At 43.5% G+C, this 18,386-nt stretch overlaps 1 protein-coding gene across 2 annotated transcripts in view; it reads left to right on the plus strand.

Annotated features, from left to right (window-relative positions):
• LOC126259924 (proton-coupled amino acid transporter-like protein CG1139) overlaps positions 1 to 18,386 on the plus strand; it is an 89,830-nt gene that overhangs the window by 10,689 nt on the left and 60,755 nt on the right. For both annotated transcript variants that reach the window (XM_049957015.1, XM_049957016.1), the window contains exon 3: positions 15,332 to 15,604. In XM_049957015.1, the coding sequence (XP_049812972.1) occupies positions 15,332 to 15,604 (273 nt within the window). The remainder of the gene's footprint in view (positions 1 to 15,331; positions 15,605 to 18,386) is intronic.

An 18,386-nucleotide genomic window follows, 5' to 3' on the forward strand; every position in this document is an offset into this window, starting at 1 on the left:
AGGAACGTCAGTTACAGAGATATTAATAAAGTACATTATCCACTGTCCAGTTACATTGATGTGATCACCAGTCAAAAGTCTGAATAACCAACTTTTGCAGAACGGACTACTGCAAGACTTGCAGGAAGGGAGTCAGTGAGGTTCTGGAAGGTATCGAAACGGATGTGGAGCCATTTCGGCTCCTGTGCAGTTACCAACTGCGCTTAGAAAATGTAGCCCATCAGCAAAGGAGGTGGCTTACAAAACACTCGTTCGGCCTATACTTGAGTATTGCTCATCAGTGTGGGATCCGTACCAGGTCGGGTTGACAGAGGAGATACAGAAGATCCAAAGAAGAGCGGCGCGTTTCGTTACAGTGTTATTTGTTAAGCGTGATAGCGTTACGGAGATGTTTAGCAAACTCAAGTGGCAGACTCTTCAAGAGAGGTGCTCTGCATCGCGGTGTAGCTTGCTGTCCAGGTTTCGAGAGGGTGCGTTTCTGGATGAGGTATCGAATATATTGCTTCCCCCTACTTATACCTCCCGAGGAGAGCACAGATGTAAAATTAGAGAGATTCGAGCGCGCACGGACGCTTTCCGGCAGTCGTTCTTCCCGCGAACCATACGCGAGTGGGACAGGAAAAGGAGGTAATGACAGTGGCACGTAAAGTGCCCTCCACCACACACCGTTGGGTGGCTTGCGGAGTATAAATGTAGATGTAGATGTAGATGTAGGTTTCCCGGTTGAGGATCGATGGCACTAACAGCCCGATCGGGGTGGTCCCACGGAATCTCGACTGGGTTTTAATACGGGGAGTTTGATGACCAGGAGAGACATCCTGGTGCTCGTCGAACCATGCACAAACACGGTGAGCTCCGTAACACGTTGCGTTGTCTTGCTGGTAAATGCCATCATGCCGAGGAAGAACAAACTGCATGTAGGTGTTGACATGGTCCCCAAGGATAGATGCTCACTTGTGTTGATCCATTGTGCCTTCCAGAATGATGTCAGCCATGGAATGCCACGAAAACATTTCACAGACCTTAACGTAAACAGTGTGTTCGCACAGTACTCGCCAAAAGCCACCTATCCGATGGAGCATGAAACGTGATTCATCTGAAAATGTCACCTCTCGCCATTCATTGGACGTCCAGTTGAGAAACTGGCGTGCAAAAATCCAGCCTTCTTCGCCGATGAACAGCAATCAGCATGGGCCCATGAACCAGGTGCCTGCCGCAAAGGCCCATTTGCAACATCAACAGAGGAGTCGTTGAGGAGATGCTGCTATTAACTCCTTGGTCCATCAGGGCGGTCAGCTGCTAAACAGTTGCGCGTCTATTCGCCCACACCCATCTCCGCAGCTGTCCTGCAGCCATCTATGGCCAGTGGTGTACCACGGTTGCCTTGGCGCCGGTTTTGGATAGCGCCATTTTGCAATATACGGAACACTTCAACCACGGTGGCACGTGAGCAGTTTACAAACTTAACCGCAAATGGTTCCACCCTTGGTCCGAAAACCAATGATTATGCTCTTTTGGAAGTTATAAAAATGGTTCAAATGGCTCTTAGCACTATGGGACTTAACATCTGAGGTCATCAGTCCCCTAGAACTTGTTGTTGTTGTTGTGGTCTTCAGTCCTGAGACAACTGCTCTTCCAAGTCCTTTGCTGTCCCTGACAGAATTACAATGTCATCGGCGAACCTCAAAGTTTTTATTTCTTCTCCATGGATTTTAATACCTTCTTCGAATTTTTCTTTTCTTTCCTTTACTGCTTGCTCAATATACAGATTGAATAACATCGGGGAGAGGCTACAACCCTGTCTTACTCCCTTCCCAACCACTGCTTCCCTTTCATGCCCCTCGACTCTTATAACTGCCATCTGGTTTCTGTACAAATTGTAAATAGCCTTTCGCTCCCTGTATTTTACCCCTGCCACCTTCAGAATTTGAAAGAGAGTATTCCAGTCAACATTGTCAAAAGCTTTCTCTAAGTCTACAAATGCTAGAAACGTAGGTTTGCCTTTCCTTAATCTTTCTTCTAAGATAAGTCGTAAGGTCAGTATTGCCTCACGTGTTCCAACATTTCTACGGAATCCAAACTAATCTTCCCCGAGGTCGGCTTCTACCAGTTTTTCCATTCGTCTGTAAAGAATTCGCATTAGTATTTTGCAGCTGTGACTTATTAAACTGATAGTTCGGTAATTTTCACATCTGTCATCACCTGCTTTCTTTGGGATTGGAATTATTGTATTCTTCTTGAAGTCTGAGGGTATTTCGTCTGTCTCATACATCTTGCTCACCAGATGGTAGAGTTTTGTCAGGACTGGCTCTCCCAAGGCCGCCAGTAGTTATAATGGGATGTTGTCTTCTCCTGGGGCCTTGTTTCGGCTTAGCCTTTCAGTGCTCTGTCAAACTCTTCACGCAGTATCGTATCTCCCACTTCATCTTCATCTACATCCTCTTCCATTTCCATAATATTGTCCTCAAGTACATCGCCCTTGTATAGACCTTCTATATACTCCTTCCACCTTTCTGCTTTCACTTCTTTGCTTAGAACTGGGTTTCCATCTGAGCTCCTGATATTCATGCAAGTGGCTCTCTTTTCTCCAAAGCTCTCTTTAATTTTCCTGTAGGCAGTATCTATCTTACCCCTAGTGAGATAAGCCTCTACATCCTTACATTTGTCCTCTAGCCGTCCCTGCTTAGCCATTTTGCACTTTCTGTCGATCTCATTTTTGAGACGTTTGTATTCCTTTTTGCCTGCTTCATTTACTGCATTTTTATATTTTCTCCTTTCATCAATTAAATTCAATATTTCTTCTGTTAACCAAGGATTTCTACTAGCCCTCGTCTTTTTACCTACTCGATCCTCTGCTGCCTTCACTACTTCGTCCCTCAGAGCTACCCATTCTTCTTCTAATGTATTTCTTTCCCCCATTCCTGTCAATTGTTCCCTAATGCTCTGCCTGAAACTCTGCGCAACCTCTGGTTTAGCCAGTTTATCCACGTCCCATCTCCTTAAATTCCCACCTTTTTGCAGTTTCTTCAGTTTTAATCTAGAGTTCATAACCAATAGATTGTGGTCAGAGTCCACATCTGCCCCTGGAAATGTCTTACAATTTAAAACCTGGTTCCTGAATCCCTGTCTTACCATTATGTAATCTATCTGAAACCTGTCAGTATCTCCAGGCTTCTTCCATGTATACAACCTTCTTTTATGATTCTTGAACCAAGTGTTAGCTATGATTAATTTGTGCTCTGTGCAAAATTCTACCAGGCGGCTTCCTCTTTCATTTCTTACCCCCAATTCATATTCACCTATGTTTGCCGATATGGTTGCCTATAGGTCAGAGGATGGCATTCACGTATCGTACAGCCGTTACGGCGCCTTCCACGACCACCAGCGGCGTACGTCGGCCCGACAAATGCCACCCAAAACAGCAGGGAACCCCCACCTTGCTGCACTCACTGGGCTGTATGTCTAAGGCGTTCAGCCTGGCGGGTTTGCCTGCAAAAACGTCTCCGGCGATTGTCTGGTTGAAGGCATATGCGACACTCATCGCTGAAGAGAACTTGATGCCAGTCCTGAGCGGTCCTTTCGGCATGTTGCTGGGCCCATCTGTACCACCCTGCATGGTCTCGTGGTTGCAAAGATGGACCTCGCCATGGACGTCGGGAGTGAAGTTGCGCATCATGCAGCCTATTGGGCATAGTTTGAGTCGTAACACGACGTCCTCTGGCTGCACGAAGAGCATAATTTAACATGGTGCCGTTGCTGTCAGGGTTCCTCCGAGCCAGAATCCGTAGGTAGCGATCATACACTGCAGCAGTAGCCCTTGGGCGGCCTCAGCGAGGCGTGTCAACGACAGTTCCTATCTCTCTGTATCTCGTCCATGTCCGAACAACATCACTTTGGTTCATCTCGAGACGCCTGGACACTTCCCTTGTCGAGAGCCCTTCCTGGCACAAAGTAGCAATGCGGATCGATCTAACCGCGGTATTGACCGTCTAGGCATGGCTGAAATACAGACACCACGAGCCGTGTACCTCCTTCCTGGTGTAATGACTGGAACTGATCGGCTGTCGGACCCCCTCCGTCTAATAGGCGCTGCTCATACATTGTAGTTTACATCTTTGGGCGAGTTTAGTGACATTTCTGAACAGTCAAAGGGACTGTGTCTGTCATACAATATCCACAGTCGACGTCTATCTTCAGGCGTTCTGGGAACCGGGGTGATACAAAACTTTATTTGATGCGTGTATAACGAGCCGCAACTCCAGCACAGTTCCCCACAGTTCAGTGTTCCAGCTCATCACACTAACTGATGTCCATTGCTGCTACGAAACCCTTGCAAGTCACATGGACGTTCGCACACTCCATCTCACCAAAACAAGGCGTCTTCCCACGGAATGAACTGGCTGATGGTTTGGATAAAGAGGCAGATACCCCCCATTTTCTTTTATAATTCCAGCTGCAGATACGCGGATACACATCAAATCTCTCTTTGCTCAAAAGTGGAATGACATCTGCTGTGAGTAATAATCTTCGCACAATCAAGTAGACTACTGCAGTTTGGCGCTCTTCCTTCCGCTCCTCTCAAAAGGAGTCCAGTGTCTTATGCCGTCTTTGCATCGGTCATACTAGGCTCGCCCACTGTTTTCTCTCGCGTAACGAGCCGCGCTCACAACGTGGCTGTGGAGCCAGATTAACAGTATCCCACATATTTTACCTGATTCCTGGTCTTCCTATAAAAATCGTAATTCTTTAGAGCAAACTATTCCTCCTGAAAAGTGTGCGGCGCTGCAATCCTCTGGATATTTGTTTTTTAGGTGCCCATAAAAAAATTATCGCACTTTCTGCAGCTACGCCTTAAAGGATGACCAGTTTCACCGTAAGCTCCACGACTGACTATTTGGCATACGGCTGCGTGCCACCACACCCATCAGTTCTCATCACCTGATTACACCAATATGATCCTCTATACTTTCTCTAAGATTAGGTACCTAGCTGAACGTCCTGTACGGTTTGTAACTCACAAGTAGCTCGCCTTCGCTCTTAATGCTGCGAAACTTTGTGATCCCTGTAGCGCGCCATTTTTCATTCTGTGTTCATGGTACAAGTTTTTTGTTTTGATCATATCGTGAAGGTCGACCATGTCCATTTTGTGATGTGTAACACACACATCCCATAGAAGGTTTATCTCTGCACCTCCCGACACTCATTTCTGTCGCCCTCCAGATGCACATGGCGAGTCATTAGTAGCTAATATTTTTCCTATCATAATTGTTACCACAACACTTTCAGATGAGTCTTACTAAAGATAGAACTCGTTACCTCCCACTGAGGCGTTCCTTGTTTCACATAATACGTGGTGTTTAGTGGCTTTTTCCTACGGTATTTCACTGTCTTGCTGGGATTCAGCTTTTATTATGACAACTTTATTGATAATTGCGTAGGCTTCCGCGGCCAGAGTCAGTCGACATAAAATGCGAATGTGGAGAGGCATACATCAGCGAGACTGGTAGGCCAATAGCAACACGCATTCGGGAACACGAGCGCTATATTCGTCTAGGGCGCCACAACAAATCCGCAGTGGCAGAACGTCAGCAAGACTGCGGAAAAGAAATAAAATTCAGCACAGCCTGTGTGTTGGCCAAGCAGCCAGTTACAGTATGACGAAACGCAAAATCAGCGAGGCCATCGAAATACTTAATCACCCTAATAACATGAACAGGGAGGATGGACTCAGGCTTGCCCCATCTTGGCTGCCAGCAATCAGAGTCCAACAGACCGCACTGTCAGCACGAGGCACGAGCACTAACGGCGAGGAACTGCCGCCGCGCGGCCGACGTCCAGCAGTTGGTAAACAGCAGCCAACTTCTCATTCGACGGTAACCACCAATCATGGCACAAAACACAAGAGCCAATAGACAACAGAGGTTACGTTCTCCCTCCACCGCAATAACCTATTAAAATAAAGTTCCTAAAGTTCCCTCTCCTTCTTCCTTAACTGACGAATGAAACTAACTTCCTTTTAAAACCATGACGTAATGGCATACGCAGTGAACAATAATAACAAAATATAAAGGACACTGCATGGCTAGAACGCACCATTAGACCCAGAAGAAGGCCGCTGCAACCGTGGCCGAAACGTTGGTTTTTCTCCAGCAGCAGTAGTTTTTTACATTATGACGCGGTACAATAACCAGAAAACTTTTATGTCTACTTTATTGATCTTAATTGAAAGTCGGTCTTTCCTAGAGCTAATAAGCGTCGATTTGACGCTTTTTAATTATTTCAGCGTTTTGTTGTCTGTTGATTTTGCAAATATAGTGGTTTTCTCCTGAGACATACTTTTCTAAATTTGAGACCACGCCCGATTTGTCCCTGACTGGCTGCGAGAATAGTCGCAAAGGGACTTGATATTTTCGCTAAGGATGAGACGCACTCTTTTAAAGCTGGAGTCCATCTTTCGAAGCGCGTTATCCATTTGTAATTCGTTGATCTGTCCTGCCAATTCTGCTTGAAAAATTATTCGCTAATCGGTTTTAGGAATTCGCCCCATTGAATGGTTTTTGGCCTTCTAAATATAGGGTAAAGTGGCGTCGTCTTGTTGGGTTAGCCGAAAGCTTTCAGTTAGCAGTGGCATGTAAGACGTAGTTTGTTCTCGGGTGACCACAATCCCAGCTGGATGCGTCACTGAGGTAGCGCAATGTAAGGAAATAAGTCTCCAATATGGATGTTTTTTCAGGCACTTGACCTAATGAAGGAGAAATTGTGGCCTCTCCGCTATCAGGACTAGCGATATCACATTGTGTAAGTAAGAAGTAATCCATCTGCTTAGACCCTACAACTTTTCAGAGAAATTTAAGTGTCACAAACATTGTACATACTTGAAAGTACACAACTACGATAACAGCTGCAGTAACGATCTTATAGTTGCAGCCTTGCCTTTCCACTCTCCACTTTTCACTCTGCTTCGACGCAAAGCCTGTCATACACGTAACGGGTTATCAGTGTTGCATGTTCACGTAAAGTTGATTAGACACGTAGTTAAGTGTTGGAAAGCTCTAAGTTTCATATGCACTCAGTGTGTAAACGACAATCAGGAACTCAGTTTCCAAAGAAGTCTTAACAAGGAGACAAAACTTACAACAGCTCATAAATGTCTGAGACATAAATGGAGACATTCACGGAAAACTCTAAAACTGTAAAGTGAACTGGAAATGTTCCACACTAAACAATGCCTTACAATTCTCTTGTAGCCTGTTTGAGATGTCGCACGATTAATTTACAACTAACAGCTCGATAATATATGCGTTTGGAGAACTGCTAGAGCAATATTTCAGATATTTTTCAAATCTTTGACCATGATTATATATTCATTAGAAGTAAGAAGACGACTTAGTCTCCTGCTTTTAAAAAGTTGAGCCAAATAATTTTTTTACATTACTGTACAGAAATTCCTTATTTTTTATTGTAAGCAGTTTCTAATCCCCATCCATTCTGATTTAGGTTTTTTCGTGAGTTCCCTAAATCATTTAAGACTGGTTTCTTTAATAAAGAATATGGGTGATTTTCTTCCACGGTCCGAGCTTGAGCTCCTGTTATTGATAGTCTATTCGTTTTTTATGTCCTTCTTGGTATGATCTTTCCACATCATTTTGTTTTCTAGCGAGGAATACTGTTTCACAGCATAATGTATCTCAAACGGCTTAAACTAGTAAATTTTTATACTCGTTTCGGGTGGTTTGCTTTCTGTGCCACTATTTTTATACTATGTGTCTGACAAGACGCACGTAATGTCTTCCTCACTACCATCTAGAGGTGCACTATCTCCAGCATTCTTAACGTATTAATTTATCTCTAGACTCAAAAAAGCTACTAAGATATTGCGGTTCTTATACTGTGTCTCGCCATTACGAAGCATAAGACGGGACGTGTCTCGAATGCATATATTGTCTTCTCATACTGAGATTTGAAATGACTGTGCCTTAGTCTTCAAATTTATCAGCTCTTGTCTGGCAGTCTTAAGCTGTTGTTTTTTGGAGATTCGATTCTTCTTCTCTTGATCGGTAGAATTCTTACTCTTGCGGGAAAAATCTTACTTTTCCAGTGACACTAGGGCCCATATGTTGGCGAAAACGCTTTTTTCTAGCCAAATGCTACACAAAACGGCGTCGACGCGTCTAATGATCGTTTAACGCAGGTCTAAGACGTCATTTCTCCAGTACTTCCTACCACCAATCTGCTTAAACGTGTAATTCGGCTTGGCTACAAATCCTTCCTTCTGAAAGGTACAGAATGGCTGCATAGTTTGTCTCGAATTCTATAACTGAGAAGTAATACCAAGTACATTATTTACAGGGTGATCCAGTTGCGTCTACCGATAGCTTTTATGCAATCCGCAGCATCTTCAAAAACTTCGAGAGCGGTTTTCATATTCTTTTTTTCGCTACATGAAAACTATTGCTCCTACAGAAAAAAGGAATAGGACGTTATTGTTGTAAATTTAATGTAGTTAAATTTTGCCACAGGATACGTTTTCTCTGGAGGCCACAGTTTTAGAGTTATTCAAGAAACACATTCGATGGATTGCACTTGGCAAGCAAAAGGATATAAAAATCTTGCAAATGGTATGTGAAACTGATGGCAGCTGAATCACCCTGTATAATTGCCCTGGTCAGGTGCTTTGTAACAGTTGCTCGGTTCCCATCGTGTAGCTGGTTGTGAAACGTTGCTTTAGCTACAACTTCAGTCTAGCGCGCCACTACAGTACTCACTTTACTTTACGTCTCTGGTTCACCAATTATACTGCAAACTTCAAGTAAACAGATATATGGACTATTGGCCATTAAAATTGCTACACTAAGAAGAAATGCAGATGATAAACGGGTATTCATTCGACAAATATATTATACTAGAACTGACATGTGATTACATTTTCACGCAATTTGGATGCATAGATCCTGAGAAATCAGTACCCAGAACAATCACCTCTGGCCGTAATAACGACCTTCATGCGCCTGGGCATTGAGTCAAACAGAGCTTGGATAGCGTGTACAGGTACAGCTTCCCATGCAGCTTCAACACGATACCACAGTTCATCAAGAGTAGTGACTGGCATATTGTGACGAGCCAGTTGCCCGGCCACCATTGACCAGACGTTTTCAGTTTGTGAGAGATCTGGAGAATGTGCTGTATCCAGAATGGCCCGTACAAGACCTGCAACATGCGGTCGTGCATTATCCTGCTGAAATGTAGGGTTTCGCAGGGATCGAGTGAAGGGTAGAGCCACGGGTCGTAACACATCTGAAATGTAACGTCCACTGTTCAAAGTGCAGTCAATGCGAACAAGAGGTGACCGAGGCGTGTAAGCAATGGCACCCCATACCATCACGCCGGGTGATAACGCCAGTAGGGCGATGACGAATACACGCTTCCAATGTGCGTTCACCGCGATGTCGCCAAACATGGATGCGACCATCATGATGCTGTAAACAGAACTTGGATTCATCCGAAAAAATGACGTTTTGTCATTCGTGCACCCAGGTTCGTCGTTGAATACACCATCGCAGGCGCTCCTGTCTGTGATGCAGCGTCAAGGGTAACTGCAGCCATGGTCTCCATGCTGCTGCAAACGTCGTCGAACTGTTCGTGCAGATGGTTGTTGTCTTGCAAACGTCCCCATCTGTTGACTCAGGGATCGAGACGTAGCTGCACGGTCCGTTACAGCCATGCGGAAAAGATGCCTGTCATCTCTACTGCTAGTGATACGAGGCCGTCAGGATCCAGCACGGCGTTCCGTATTACCCTCCTAAACCCACCTATTCCATATTCTGCTAACAGTCATTGGATCTCGACCAACGCGAGAGCAATGTCGCGATACTATAAACCGCAATCGCGATAGGCTACAATCCGAGCTTTATCGATGTCGGAAACGTGATGGTACGCATTTCTCCTTCTTACACGAGGCATCACAACAACGTTTCACCAGGCAACGCCGGTCAACTGCTGTTTGTGTATGAGTAAGCGGTTGGAAACTTTCTTCATGCCAGCACGTTGTAGGTGTCGCCACCGGCGCCAACCTTGTGTGAAAGCTCCGAAAAGCTAATCATTTGCATATCACAGCATCTTCTTCCTGTCGGTTAAATTTCGCGTCTGTAGCACGTCGTCTTCGTAGTGTAGCAATTTTAATGGCCAGTTGTGTATAAGGTCTGTCAGTGCAAGTTATTTCTATTTTTAGGGCATATCACTTGATGTTGGACCGCAGTCAGAGGGGTTCTTTACATCCTCATTTTCTGAGGTCGGCACCGTGTGACGCCATTTGCTAAGCAGTTTAAGCGCTGAGGGGGAGGGAAGTGGAAACTGCCGGGGAGAATTTCTTTTGCCAGGAATACCATACAAGATTTTGTTCATAATAGTTTAACACACAGTTTAAAAAGAATTTTAGTCAGATGATCAACAGAGAACCTCTTTAAAATTACTGAAGAAAATTCATAAACATGGAAACAGAGTTTGAAGAAAGAAGTGCAGTTTATATAGAATCACTATTTGGCAAGATTGCGCAGAAGGTGACATTCTATTTAGAGAATAATACACGTCCAGTTTTTTAGTTAGAGTGTATCCGTAATAACAAAACAATTTAACAAACATGCAAGCAGAAAGGAAAATACAAAGGCCGATCAGCTGAGGGCTCCTAATTAAATGGGAGGCACGGTTATTCAATTACAATTGCGCAAGGAATACTTAAAAGTATGCGAGGTAATTTCTCTGAAATGCGAGATTACGCAAACTGTGCAGAAGTCAACTTACAGCGTTGAAATGAAAGGTGTGGCATTGCTGGCCGGGACGCCCCATCCGGGGAAGTTCGGTCGCCGAGTGCAAGTCTTATTTCAGTCGACGCCACATTGGGTGACTTGGGCGCCGGTGATGAGGATGAAATGATGATGAGGACAACACAACACCAGTCCCAGTCCACGAGCGGAGACCATCTCCACACGGCTGGGAATCGAACCCGGGCCCACCGCATAGGAGGAAAGCACGTTACCACTCAGCTAAGCAGCGTTAAAAAAGTACGATATAAACAAATGAAACAGAAATACCAAAGCTGGTGAAATGCTAAGTTTCAGAGAACTGAATGATATGCGCCTTACATAAACAAGGTCAAATACTAAAATTAATTTTATTTCAACTGCAAGGACGTTCAAAATCCAGTGGCCACAGATTGATACTGTTTATTGGCAACAATTCAAAATTTACGCTGAAATACCTGACTCCTAACCAATCACCTTTCACATGCTTATCCGCTCTTTTAACATTGGATAAACTGCCGTTGAATGACTGAGCAGCAAAACTCTCAAAACAATAGTAATTGCAGGCCAGACAACAGAGACCAGTACTACAAGAGATGAAACACATTGTTAAATAAAGGTTTAAAATATACACTATCAAACTATCTAGAATTCAGGTGGCAAACCCATGAACGCAAATACATCCAGTTAGTACACGAAAAATGTACTACCCCACTGCCTACACCTTTAGGTAATTAATCAGTATCGGTATGTAGGTGCCCAATAAAGACTAACCTATCATTTGTTACGCAATAATTTTTATTAACACTAAATTATGGCCCTACAGACTTCAAAAGAGTGGTGGAATACTGAAACTGTAATTTAATTAGATTTCCATATGAGGTGCATGTGTAATGAAAAGAAAAGTTACCGTAAGTCCTATTGTTTATTATAGCTTCTCACACAAAACAAGTGCAGTAGTTGCACTGAAGTATAACACGAACACGTTTAATAATATCATATTCACAGACAAATTGTCACAAGAATATCAAACAGTTACAAGTAACTAAGGTTGGCGGAGATTCAAATTCAAATAGCTCTAAGCACTATGGGACTTAGCAGCTGAGGTCATCAGTCCCCTAGATTTAGAACTACTTAAACCTAACCAACCTAAGGATATCACACACATCCATGCCCGAGGCAGGATTCGAACCTGCGACCGTAGCAGCAGCGCGGTTCCGGACTCTTTATCCACCCCCACACATACAGCGGACAAGCACTTAGAAGAAACTTGATCACCAAACGTTACGCACCACCCCCCTGTGGGGAAGTAACACTTCGTTTGGTAGGGGCTTTCTGATGGACTAGCTTCTTTCTGGTCTCAGTATGTGCCTCGTCAATAACGCTAAGCGCACGCACTTAAGAGTCGCTCCTGGCACCTTTCTAGCTATCGATCTTATTATCCCACAATCTCGTGACTTCGTTACATTATGTGCTCTACGACGATCTTTGCGGCAGTTACCTCTTCCTAGTAATCTTCCTTGTCATAGCCTGATGGAAATACCAGTGCTAAAATGGTTATAGTTCTGTCAGCAACTCAACACCAGTGTGTTGACAAGCAGATCGGAAAAATGATTCCAGTTTATTCCACTTATGCTCTACCCGTATGTTTTTATCGCCGAGAAAAACACGTCTATGAAATGCAGTGGAAATCGATAGATTCAGTCCCGTAACATCGGAACACATTAATTCGTAAAACCAAATATCGTGGAGAATCTAGGCGCCTCCTCAATAAAGTTGACATTTGCGAACTTTCAGCATGCTGGAGTAGCTGTGGGTCAGCAACTTACGTTGATCAGTAGAACGAAAAACCAGTCCGAAGTTGCCAATTTTACTTTTCTTATTCATAGGATGACTAGTTTCGGGCCGAGACACATTTTCGTATCATCGTAATATAGTCAGAAATGTATTTCCCAAAATGTCAAAACTATGTCAAAAATATAGCTGTTCGTTGCATATTTTTCACATGGTTTTCACATCTTCGGAAATACCATCTTTGACTGTTACGATGATTTGAAAATGGGTCTCGGCCCAAAATTAGTCATCGAGTAAATAAGAAAAAGTAAAATTTGCAACTTTGGACTGGTTTTTCGTTGTACTAAAGTTGATATTCTTTGTTCAGAGATGCAACAACTGGCGATAAAAAATGAGCTCTCATCAAGTATAACTTGATATTAAAATCTGCGAAGGCACCTGCTTCTCAATCAAAAGGAAAATAAATTTTTTACATGTTTGGTATCGTAAATGATGTATTGCCTACCACCGATTATATTGCTGTTCAGTGTCATAGTGATACGCACTCCAAAAGAGAGAGTTTATTTCTTTCAACAATATGTTAAATATAGGTTTCACAGGGAGATTATTTGCCATTCTGGGCACTACATGTGGTATATTTTTACAGTAAAGATACACGTACAAGGTGAGAGAAAACCGATTTTAGAAATAATGTTGCAGATGCTAGTCAGTTTCCTACATGAAACACACAGTGTAGATACAACTAACACAAAATATTTGTGCAGTACTAAATTTTCTGTTGTCGTTTATAGGAACAAAACCATGAGAGATTGTAAAATTTGTAGCTTAGGTGGAGTCATGAACTAGTGAAGTTAGTTCCCTGCTACAGAAACCGTTACAGTAAATGATACAAGCTTCATAACCAGGAATAATTAAATAATCCATAATCACGTACAGCCCGATGGGAACCTTTTGCCGGATTACAATATAAGATGGCGAACGACGCAGATAGTATGAAATTGCAGGCACGCTGAAATTTTATAGTCAGAGTTCAACATGCGATCACTGGATGAATACATCGATGGTTATGCACTTCAAAAATGGTCCCTTTATGATACAAGCCAGAGGTGTTTCCCACGAGACGTGCTGTGAACTGTGCTTACGACGGAGTCTGCAGTTTCGCTCTCGGTGGTACGCGAATAGTAGCGAACTCCACGTCTGACGGAGATACCAAACCAATCGAAACCACGTAGATTACAAAAAATGGTGCAAATGGCTCTGAGCACTATGGGACTTAACATCTGAGGTCATCAGTCCCCTAGAACTTAGAACTACTTAAACCTAACTAACATAAGGACATCACACACATCCATGCCCGAGGCAGGATTCGAACCTGCGACCGTAGCGGTCGCGCGGTTCCAGACTGGAGCGCCTATAACCGCTCGGCCACTAGGGCCGGCCGTAGATTACACTCTGTAGCTGTCGTGTTACGGCAAGGCACTTCACATTCCCATGCGGCTGGGACAACCACAGGCAGAAAGTTTGTCTTCCACGATACCCGTCAGCTCCTGTATATAGTCACAATTTTTACACAGTCCAATTTGTACACAGTCCAATCTAGCCACTGTCACGGATGCGGATGATGATGATGATGATGATGAAGAAATGATGACAACACAAACATCTGTCCCAGGGTAGAGATAATACCCAAATCGGCTGGGAATCGAAGCCGGGACCCCGTGATCCAGAGGCAGCAATGCTAGCCACTAGACCACGAGCTGCAGACCTGTTGGAACGTGCGGACACGCTCATTCGAGGTGGTCGACGGATCACAAACAAACACCTCGCTGCCGAACTGGTCGTCTCTGTTGTTAGTGCTGACACAATCATCCACCAGTTGGGGTCCTGAAATGTGTGTGCCCGCTAGATTCTTCGTCGCCTAACAGAAGACCATAAAGAGCAACGAAGGACCATGTGCGCGGAAATGCTTGCGCTTTACGAGGCTGATCGTGACAATTCTTTGTCGAACATCGTCACAGTCCATGAAACATGGGTCTATCACTTCGAATTGGAAACGTTCAAAGCCACGTCCTCTCCGGTAATGTCACGGCGACGGCCTTCTGAGACCCTGTTGGGGTCATTCTGTTTTATGTCTTTCCTCATGGTGCAACGATCAACTCTTAAGTGCACTGTGCTATACCTCAGGAAACTGAAGAAACGAGTTCAGCTTGTTCGTCGCCACAAAAAAATGCAGATGAAGTTCTCCTTCTCCATGACAACGCAAGGCCTCACATGAATCTGCATAACCGAGAGGAGCTCAGAAAACTTCGTTGGACTGTTTCCTCGCATCTACCGTACAGCCTGGATCAGGTACCTTCCAACTTTCATCTGTTTGGCCCAATGATGGATGCACTCCGCGGGAAGCAGCGAGTGGATAGTGGGGAGGTTATTGTTGCAGCAAGACACTGGCTCCAATGTCGGCCAGTGGAGTGGCACCACGCAGGCATATTGGCCCTCCCAGTAAGGTGGCGTAAGGCTGTCGTATTGCTTAGAGATTATGTTGAAAAAAGTGATTTTGTAGCCAAAAGAGTGAGGAATAATATGATGTACTGGAATCCTTAATAAAACCAACGTACTTTTAGAAAAAAAAAAGTGTTGCATTGCTCATGGAACGCCTCAATTGATCAGTCGCGTTATAGACCTCTGAATCTTTAACAACATTGTAATTATCTGATCGAGCAAATATTTTGTTCTGTCGGCAGTAACGTGGAAGCGCTGGTCCATCTACTGAAAGGCAGTATAGGCACTGGCATCCTGGCGACGCCAAACGCCTTCATGCACGCCGGGTACGTGGTGGGCGTGCTGGGAACCCTTTTCATCGGCCTGGTGTGCTCCCACTCTATGCAAATGCTGGTGCGCGCACAGCACGAGCTCAGTCGGAGGCGTCGTGTACCCAACCTCACCTACCAGCAAACGGCCATGGTTGCTTTGGAGGAAGGGCCAAGCTGCCTGCAGCCTCTAGCGCCGTATGCTGGGTAAGACATGGGCCCACTCCATGTGGAAGCTGTAACTGTTTCTTTAGAATCTTAGAAGTAGAATTATAGAACATTACTGTTCTCTGTATCATAACTTGCAGCTGACATCCACGATTAGTGACGGTACAGTGGCACACAATATTCTGCTCCCAAAGTTGAAATACTTGGGAATACTTAGCACACCCTTTTCTTTACAGAAATTAATGTGCATCAGGTCCATGCCCATAGAGTGTTATTCAGTCTGATTTTGAAATAATCAGAGAGGATGCACGAACGATATCGCATCCTTTGTTACTCACAATATACATGAATGACGTAAAAGTTGCATATTCACAAAATCCAGATATAATGCTTTCCACAGGTGATACAAATAGGTACAGGTGTATTGTTTTACTGGAAGGGCGACTAATGAAATATTTCTAAAGATTGACAAATTGTTCAAGGCGAAAGGACCATTGTTAAATTTTGATAAATCTGCGCATCGTTCTCACTTATCAGTACCTACAGTTATATTCTATTCAAACAAAGCACTCAAGAAACAAATATTTAATTTTTGGGATTACTATTAATCAAAATCAGAACAGGGAAATATTTGAGTTACATTTACATTACGCAATAATAGAACTATAGATAGTTAAAAGCGAATTAAATAGTTAATTTTATACATTTTCAGGCGCTAATGTTTTCTGGAACAATATTTCGGAGAAATTCTACTTACAGGCAACATCGTTAAAATTCCAAGCGTTTTGTATGAATTACATCCAGTGTTAGTTCCAGAACGCACTGCAGCGATGATTTAAAATAATATTCAGGCAGGAGTTTCACAATAAATATCTACACTACTACTTGAAGACAAGTCGTATTTTAACGTTATTACCAAAAATGTCGAAAAGTTCTTGACGATTTACTTCAAATTTTAGACATGCTCTAATAATTGTGCGGACAGACATAAGGCTACACAGTTTTTAATATACAGGGTGATTCAAAAAGAATACCACAACTTCAAAAATGTGTATTTAATGAAAGAAACATAATATAACCTTCTGTTATACATCATTACAAAGAGTATTTAAAAAGGTTTTTTTCACTCAAAAACAAGTTCAGAGATGTTCAATACGGCCCCCTCCAGACACTCGAGCAATATCAACCCGATACTCCAACTCGCTCCACACTCTCTGTAGCATATCAGGCGTAACAGTTTGGATAGCTGCTGTTATTTCTCGTTTCAAATCATCAATGGTGGCTGGGAGAGGTGGCCGAAACACCATATCCTTAACATACCCCCATAAGAAAAAATCGCAGGGGGTAAGATCAGGGCTTCTTGGAGGCCAGTGATGAAGTGCTCTGTCACGGGCTGCCTGGCGGCCGATCCATCGCCTCGGGTAGTTGACGTTCAGGTAGTCACGGACAGATAAGTGCCAATGTGGTGGCGCTCCATCCTGCTGAAATATGAATTGTTGTGCTTCTTGTTCGAGCTGAGGGAACAGCCAATTCTCTAACATCTCCAGATACTGTAGTCCAGTTACAGTAGCACCTTCGAAGAAAAAGGGACCAAAAACTTTATTGGCTGAAATGGCACAGAAAACGTTCACCTTAGGCGAGTCACGTTCATACTGAGTTGTTTCCCGCGGATTCTCAGTGCCCCATATACAGACATTGTGACGGTTGACTTTCCCGTTAGTGTGGAAAGTTGCTTCATCACTAAACACAATCTTTGAAACGAAAGATTCATCTGTTTCCATTTGAGCAAGGATAAAATCACAGAAATCGATTCTTTTAATCTTATCAGCTGCAGACAGTGCTTGAACCAATTTCAGACGATAAGGTTTCATAACTAACCTTTTTCGTAGGACTCTCCATACAGTTGACTGTGGAATTTGCAGCTCTCTGCTAGCTCTGCGAGTCGATTTTCCTGGGCTGCGAACAAATGCTTGCTGGATGCGTGCTACATTTTCATCACTCGTTCTCTGCCGTCCAGAACTTTTCCCTTTGTACAAACACCCATCCTCTGTAAACTGTTTATACCAACGTTTAATATACCACCTATCAGGAGGTTTAACACCATACTTAGTTCGAAATGCACGCTGAACAACTGTCGTCGATTCACTTCTGCCGTACTCAATAACACAAAAAGCTTTCTGTTGAGTGGTCGCCATCTTAGCATCAACTGACGCTGACGCCTAGTCAACAGCGCCTCAAGCGAACAAATGTACAACTAAATGAAACTTTATAGCTCCCTTAATTCGCCGACAGATAGTGCTTAGCTCTGCCTTTTGTCGTTGCAGAGTTTTAAATTCCTAAAGTTGTGGTATTCTTTTTGAATCACCCTGTATTTGGTACATAGGTGTACGTATGTTATATTAATGGGTAAGGCCGTTATTTACCAGTTTACGTTAAATTTTTACGCGATACTCTAATGAACAGCGAACGGTGCAGACTACGTAGTTTTAATGTGTACGATATGACCTGTGTCAAATATAAAGGGGAACGTCGGAAAATTCTTCTCCGATTTACTTTAAATTTTTACACTGATACTCTCCCAGACATTCGGACGGACACTTGCTAGATATTTTTTAAACAACTCATAGAAAGAAAATCCTGTGCTGTACTCAGTTATTAAAATGAGTCGTTTTCTTTTCTTTCTCACAGTCAGACAAATTGTTTCTCCCTTATATATTCTTTCTCGAAGAGTAGAAAAGGCGGAGAACAAGAGACGGCGGGGGAAGAAATGAACAGAAAAGAGTGACACTGATGGTCTTGTGGATATTTCACAGTGAATCAA

Source organism: Schistocerca nitens, chromosome 5, assembly GCF_023898315.1.
Source record: "Schistocerca nitens isolate TAMUIC-IGC-003100 chromosome 5, iqSchNite1.1, whole genome shotgun sequence".
NCBI lineage: Eukaryota > Metazoa > Arthropoda > Insecta > Orthoptera > Acrididae > Schistocerca > Schistocerca nitens.